This window comes from Propithecus coquereli, unplaced genomic scaffold (assembly GCF_000956105.1).
Source record: "Propithecus coquereli isolate 6110/MARCELLA unplaced genomic scaffold, Pcoq_1.0 Scaffold246, whole genome shotgun sequence".
Taxonomy (NCBI): Eukaryota; Metazoa; Chordata; class Mammalia; order Primates; family Indriidae; genus Propithecus; species Propithecus coquereli.
This window is the reverse complement of record NW_012148019.1, coordinates 2735951-2744083: the sequence shown is the minus strand read 5'-3', so window position 1 is coordinate 2744083 and position 8133 is coordinate 2735951. Positions and strand designations below refer to the sequence as shown.

Here is an 8133-nt window from a genome sequence, read left to right as displayed (position 1 = left end):
ATATTACTATCCTACATATTTCAAAAACAAATTACCAATCTGAAACCTCCAAAGTCAGATGGAAAGGTAACACCGATGTGTCCAGAACTGGCATGTTGAAAAGACATACATATGACATGTTTTCATATGTACTTCTAGAACATTATACCTACCTCTAAATTCCAAAAAAAAAACCCACCTCAAACTCTTAGGAGTTGCCATAATTTATCTCCCTGGGTATTTCTTAATTTTCCTTTAATACTATAAATAAGGCATAATATAGGAAATGACTAGTAAAAGTCATATTTTTTTCCCCACAAACTTGAGGATTCAGGGTTCCCTTTCACTCCCATCCCTCTACTGTTTTCGTGGATTCAGTGAATCAACAAATATTGATTGAATACCCACTACAGGACAGGCCCTGAGAACATAGAGATGAACAATACAGAAGAGTACCTCCTTTTAACAACATTCATAGATCTCTGCAAATGAACACAAGTTCAAAAAATCAAAAAAGAAGATACTATGCAGTTTGCAGTTTACCTTGATTTCATCAAGGTTATTTGGATTTTTCACTCGTCGGAAATAACTAGAGTTGATTCTACATGGCTTCATCCACACAGGTTGATTTAAGTTGGGATCCTCAGCAAATATTTCCTCAAAAATCTCTTTTGTTAAATCAAAAACAGCCTTGACAGAGGAAAACAAAACAAAACAAAATGGTTAAGAATCTAAATTTCAGACAATGAGAGAAAAGTTTAAAAATTAAAATTATCCTTCCATGTTACATACCTGTTTGTAGACCCTTTTGCTAGTGCTTTCTAGATCGAGACCCTCATTGGCACAGCCAAGCAGTTTTGTGGCAACACCGACGCCATGAATATCATGGCCTAATTCTTTCCAATTCCAAAGTTCTTCTGCTGCGTTATGTACAAGAATCGCTACGTCCTCCGCAGTATGTGGCACTGCCAATAACGTTTCACAAGGCTGTGGGGGTTCTCTTTTAGGTTCAGCCATTAGAGGTACAATTGTTTCTTCTGCCTTATTTTTTTGGATCTTGTGAGAAGAGCTCAAACCAAAGTCTTCATCAAACCAGTCTTGATCATCTCCCAATGCGCTTAGGAACTCCCGGCTGAGCTCAAGTTCAGCAAGTCTCTTAGCAAGCTCTTCTTGCCCACTGGCACCAAATACCGGGCTCTCCTATAGAAATGGAACCGTTCCAATAGAGAACCATTCAGATCTCAGATCGCTTAACATGTTTTTCTTTTAAACACAAAGTAAATGTATTATTTATATATTTAATATTTCTCTATAAATAAGCAAAATAAAGCAATATGGTGGCTACTAATGAACAATTTAAGAAAAAAAATTATCCTGTTCCCACAATTCTGCTTATATAAGCCTTATAACTGAATTTTTATAAAGTGTTTACTAATTAGGGTTTGTGTTTTTTTTTTTTTTTTTTTTGCTTTTTGTATTATCATTATTCTGTTTCTAAAGGACTGTCTTTGGGATATGGAAATGGGATATGAAATTTCTCACATTTGGTGATTATCTGGCTCAAGTTACTCAAAATCATTACTTTTTGCTCAGTTGTCCATGGGCCACCTAAACAAGTTGAAGGTCTAAGTATATGTCATAATGGATACATTTCAGTTTTACCAGAATCAGCATCACAACTGGTAATCTCTGCAGGGCAACCAAGACTAAGTACATATGTGAACAAACAATTTCATAGGCAAGAAAAAACTGGGTGTGAACCTCTGGAAAGCTCCTTGGAATAAACGTATCCAGTGTATCTGGAAGGGAGTCTAATCTGTGGACAGCAGGCAAGGGTTGTCAACCAGCAGTTTAAATGGATGCTTCAGTTCTCATAAACCTGCCAGTGTTTGCGACAGCTCTATAGTGACTACTCGTGACATAACAGAGGACAATTACACTTCAGAGAGAAAAACAGCTACAAGGCCTTTAAAAGCTAGTAGATGATCTTTATCTAATAAATAACATGTTACGAAAAAAACAAAAAAAACAAACCTATCAGGAGCCACAGAATGAAAATGTACTACACAGGCAAGGTAAATTGACACTTTTTCTATACAAACTTACAGGTCTGGGACACATATCCGGAGAGGAAATCTCTTCTTTTTCATCTTCCAATTCAGACCTTAAGAAGCAACTTTGAACACTTGGTGATTGTTCCTCGAGATTCTGGGGTGGTACTTTCTTTTGGTCATCGTCAAGAAGCTCCTGATTGCTAAGCTGGATTTTCTCATTCCGAGCTTTTCTTATTTGTTGTAGCTGATGGACTGTGTCCTTCACAAAGACTTTCAGTAAACTGTCTGTCAGTGAGCTGACTGTTTCCAGCTGTTGCTTTGACTTTTTTTCCTCATTAAGTGATGACCTCTGCTGGGCTTCCAATTGTGTTTTTTCTCTTGATAAAAGGTCCAGAAGTGGGGTAGAAAGCTTCTCTGAAACTTCAGAATATAGGTTCTTTTCCTTTTTTGTAAATTGCTGTTGCTTCTTCAATTCTTCGGAAAAGGTACTGTCTAACGTATCATCTTCTGCAGCAATGGAAACTTTTTCTGTGGCATCAGAAACAAAGTCTTTGTTTTCCTTTGAAGAAATCAGTGAATTCGCTGAAGATTGCTGGTGAACATGGGCTTCAAGTACCCCAGAAATGTCCTGTATATTGTCTTTTTCTATTTTAAGGCTTCTATCTCTATCAGCTAAGGCTTCTATATTGTGCATACTAGGTGGAGATTTTTCATAAAAATATTCAATTGCATCTTTTTCTCTATCTTTTGGACCCTCTGTATCTTTTTGCTCTTGATTATAGTATTGATATTGTTCATCTGAATAGCAATCTTCATCTTCATTTATGTCTACATAGTCATCAAAGTTTTCTGGAATGTGAGATATTTTTTGAGGAGGAGCAAAAATGCCATGCTTTTCTTTGCACTCAAAATATACAATGCCATCGTATGTTCCACTGTTATTTCCTTCAGGTTTGTCCAACTCTACTCCAGCCCAAAATCCTTTAGCAAAACTAGTCTCTCCTTTGAATCGAAGAGTTCCTGGCTGAACATTGCCAATCAACACCCTATCACCAATGTGGAAATCGAGTAACTCATCGGCAGCACGAACTGCTGGCGAGGAAGGGGACTCGGTGACTCCCTGCTCGTGCTCCACGTCACTGCGCTCCTTGCTTCTCATGAGCTCTGTAGGGGACTTGAGTTCTAACAGCCTTTCAGAGTGGACATTGCTATGGATGGAAAGGCTTTTCTCGCTCAGGCACTCACTGATGTCATCGTCACTGCCCAAGCTAGTGGCTCTACTTCTAAAGCTCTCCGTTGGCTGTGACTTATCTCTGCAAGACTGAGAGTCTTTCCTGAGTGACAACAAAGATGACACCTCAAAATCACCTTTGTCCAGTTCAGCTGAAATCTCTTTCTTGAATGAAGACACTTCAAAATCTTCAGAGTATGACTCTTTAGAAGCAAAAAGATGTTTTGACCAAGACAAGTCCCCTTCCTTTTTGTTCTTTTGCTCATCAATGTCTTTTCCTGATTGGATGTTTGGACTATGATCCATATCTTGATCTGACAGTCTCTCTTTCAACATTTCCTCTTTTTTATGACAGTTTTCAATGGTTACTCTAACTAAGTCTTTCTGAACATTTACAGACTCTAAGGGAAGATCTTTCTTTGAAAGAATTTCGGATGAATCTCCCTGTTCCAGGTCTAGTTTCAGTAAGACATCAGATTTCCTCTGTTTAGAACAAACATCTTCAATCTCACTCTCCTCTAATTTTGCATTTTCTACTTCTTGTATTTCTGATTTTTCAATAGATTCTTCAACCTTGGCTTCAGAAACCTCAAGAATTCTATTAGAGACATTTAATTCTCTGAGAAGAGGTAATGGAAGTACATTTTCTAGAGAATCTCCAGCTTCTGCCCTGGTTTTCCTTGATGCTCTGACAATTGGAGATGGGATCTGAAAATCTTCGGTTTGACTATCCCATTCAATCACTTTCTTTGCATACGCAGGTAAAGATCTTTCTGATACTGATTTCTCAGAACCTGACAATGAAGCATCTTAAAGAAAGAAAAAATCACCACGTCAAAATTATTTAATCACAATCTTTCAGTTTTGAGGACCCAAGTTTAAATAAAAGCCAAATTTAGTGAAGAAAAACTCTGGTCTATAAATATGACCTGTTTGGGTTACCATATAAGGTAAGTTTTCCTTTTAAGACAATGTATTGTACTAACAATAAACAGAACATTTAAAATTAATGAAAAATTTACAGTTTGGAATAATTTCTCAAGTGTTAACTATAAAGTGAAGAAAAATGGATCTAAGTTTATGGAGCCATTGCTTTCCGTGATCATTCTCAAATCATGCAAAAACAGAATTATATGATAGTACACACATTCTTCAAAGAGAAAACCAAGGAGGGAGGGACAAATATACTTCTATACATACTTCTAAAAGAATGAATTTTCCTGGAACCTTCAACTAAGGTCTTGAATGTAAAAAGAAAACAAAAGGAAAATGATCAACTGTTTCTGCAAATATAGCAATTCAGAACTAAATTTGCAAAATGAGAAGAAAGTAAATATGATATAATGAGCTAACAAACCAAGAATTAAAAGTTTTAAATCCAAATCTCTATTTTGTCATTGATGCTAGGGAGGCCTTTTCATGCCCCAATAGTTTCATTTCCTCATTGAATTATATTTTACTTTCAATAATTCTTACCTTTGGTTAAACTGAAAAAAAAAAAGTATATAACCTTTTACCCTGAGTAATAGTATAGGCTATTATCACACATAATCAGATATGAAATCTGATTACGGGGGAATTTATAGATGCTGATGATATACTTGGCCAATTAATCTTCAAGCTTTGGTTTTTGTCATAAAATTTGGGACAATTAAAAACTGATTCAACGTAACTTATGCATAACCAACAAATCATTTTGAAGTATAAAAGTAACTTAAAAATGTTAAATAATCTACTTAAGAAATTCACTTTTTAATAAAAAGCTGTAGAGGTAGAATTTTGTAGGCCTTTGTACAAATCCTTAGACTATGTAGATACAACTTAATTATTTTTTCTAGTTACATACCAACATATTCAGCAATAGACTCCAGGGAGCCTCTGGAACGTTCCGACTCTGCTACTGATTTCCAATTCTTGGCCGTTTCAGATCTAAAGTGAAAAAATTAATGAGCAGAAATAAACATATCACTATTAATATAATAACTGGTAACAAAAAGCAGACATTCTTAGACAACTACTTCTTTCTTCTCCACAGGAGGTATTTCAACCTTTGCCACCTTCATCAAGCCTACTTCCAGCCCTCATCACTCTTAGTAGATGATCTTGCCTCCTTTAATGAAAAAAAAGAGGCCATCTGGCATGAACCTTCTTCTTACCTTCAATCTTTCTACCCACAAATTTATCCACCTTCACAGCCATCCCAACCGCCTTTCTTCCCATCTGCAGGGAGGAAAAGGTGTCTCTCTCACCTGTGCAAAGCTACTTGTTCCACCTTCCCAACAGGGAGATAAAAAAGGAAAAGAAAAGAAAAGCTAATTGCCAAACCTCCTTCTGCCCCAGATCCCATACATTTGCACAGCCTCATGGATGGTACACTCCTCATTATCCATTCTTTTTCTAATAATCTTTAGCCTTCCATCTAAAGATTCCCCCCCTCAGCATATCAGTATGTCTCAAGCCTCAAATCACACGCTCTCTTTCCCCCTCAATTCCTCATTCCTCCACCCCATGCTACTGTCCTCTCTTATTCTTCACAGTTAACAGAAAAGGATACATTCACTGTCTTTATTTTCTTGACTCCGCTTCATTTGTTAAGTCACAGTATTTGGCTTCCACTTCCTATCTTATCACAATGCCCTTAAATGTTGCTATTTTATCATATTTAGTACATGGTTCCCATTTATTCTGAGTGCATACCTTCTCTGGGTGATGTTTATGGCTTCAACCACTAGTATATGTTGATCGTCTCCCTGTTTCTAACCCTGAAAACTTTCCTGGATAACTCTATTTAGAAAACTATACACATCTCAAAATTAACATTTAAAACCAAAGTCAGAAGCTTCCCACAAAAAACCACCCACTTTTCCATTTAGGTTAACGAAACCTTGACCCAATCTACTATCTAACAGAAACCTGTGAGTCATCCTAGTCTGACCTCCTTCCCCATCTAGCACTTTAACTAGTCAAATCCACTTCTTAAATATTCCTAAATTATATCTCCTACTTTCTATTCTTATTACTGCTGTTTATTTGAGACCTGGCTTAGACTACTTTTTTTCCTGCTTCTGAGCTTACTCTTTTCTATTTTTCCTCCATGTTTTGGTCGGGAAGATCTCTGCAAACACAAATTTGACTGGGTCACACTCTGGTTATACCCTTCAGCAGCTCGACTGAAAAAACTATAAAGCCATACAATAGTATATTATGTAGGCATTAAAATAAAATTTACAGTTTATTTATATAATGGAAAAATGTATATATAAAAAATACACACAAAATCAAAGCATAAACAATCCCAGAAGGAAATATATCTATTGTTGATATTTGCTATTTTGGGAAAGTTAGTATGACATAATTTAAACTTTTTTCTTTCTATTGCTTCCTAGACATAATAACAGTAATAGCAGCTAATCTACCATGCTTACTGTGTGCTAGGTCTTGTTCTAAGTTAAGTCTTTTAACCCTCATAACAAGTATAATAATCAGGTATTATTATTGTCCCTGTTTAATAGAGATATGAATCCCTGTTAAAAGACTGAAACACGGAGAGGTTGAATAACTTGCCCAAAGTTACAGAGCTAGCAGGAACTGAGCCAGGATTCATATTCAGGTAATGCTAAATTAATTGTATTGCTTTTATAGCAAAAAAAAAAAAAAAATACCTTCAAAGGCTCCACATCTTCTAAAAGGTAAAATAGAAACTACTAAGAATTAGTGAGTACAAGGTTTTCACAGTTTGGCTTTTATTTTTCCAGTCTCTTCTGCTACCTCCAGCAACACGCTAGTAGGGTCAGCTTCTATGACATACCAATCTCTTTTTTGCTTTTAGTCAATCATGAATGCCCTTCTTTCAGAAATGCTCCCTATTTCTCAGTTGTACTGATTTGCCTAACCCTTATTCACCGTTCAAAATTTAGTTTAAGTATTATAACCTGACTTTTCAATATACTATATTACATAGTCTAATGTTGCTACTTAGTATCTTCTGTATTTGCTTATTGGCTGCTGTTTGAATAGAACCATCATCTACTAAGCCATTCATTCACTCATTTCCAGACATAAAAATTGCTTCCAATGTTTTATGAATATAAAGACTGTTATGATAAACATATTTATGCGAATAGAGATTTTTGGTACTCCATATTTTCTCAAGCTAGATTTTTAGAAGTGGGATTACTGGGTCAAAGGTTACAGATTGTTTTTGACTTCTGAAACACTGCCAATTTGTTTTTCAAAAGGTGTACACCAACTTACGATGCTACTACTACCAATGTTAGAAAGTACTGTTTCCATTGCACCCACCAGCAGACTTCAGGATTAAAAATATATTTTTAAATCTGTACATTATAAATTTAATTTATATTTGTAATACATAACACTTTAGTGAAAACAAAAATATAAATTCACAGTTGTTTAAAAGATAACTTCTACTAAAAATATTTCCCTATTCTTTCTTCAAACAAGGCAGACTATAGATAAGTTATCAAGAATTTCTACCTGTGTAGTGGAAGGGGCTTGATCTTGGGTTTTTCAGAAGCTGAAGAGAATGTTTTAATCTGAGGCTTGGCTGTTGGTGATGTTTCCAAATCTCGGCTAAGCTCGGCTTCAGTTTTCTTAATGAATTTATCATATGACTAAGTTCAGAAAAATGAGAGGAGTCACTAGGCAGAATTTTTTAAAACCATTTTAAATTATAAAATATTTTATGGTGAAATACTCGAACAGTAAAGAAGCTATAATACAAAAATCTCCCTCCCTGCTTCCCAGTAAACAGTTACTTGTATATCCTTCTCTAAATAGTCTCTAGATAAGCAAGATGTACAATTGCAATCCTGATTATTAAGGAAGAAACGACGACCTTGATCTACA

At 35.6% G+C, this 8133-nt stretch overlaps 1 protein-coding gene across 1 annotated transcript in view; it reads right to left on the bottom strand.

The window, feature by feature from the left end:
• The window catches only part of CEP350 (centrosomal protein 350kDa), a 175594-nt gene that overhangs the window by 16705 nt on the left and 150756 nt on the right, over window positions 1-8133 (bottom strand). The window contains exons 30-34 of the mRNA XM_012646529.1: window positions 7762-7898; window positions 5111-5193; window positions 2086-4073; window positions 772-1179; window positions 523-669 (exon numbers count right to left, since the gene is read on the bottom strand). Of these exons, the coding sequence (XP_012501983.1) occupies window positions 523-669; window positions 772-1179; window positions 2086-4073; window positions 5111-5193; window positions 7762-7898 (2763 nt within the window). The remainder of the gene's footprint in view (window positions 1-522; window positions 670-771; window positions 1180-2085; window positions 4074-5110; window positions 5194-7761; window positions 7899-8133) is intronic.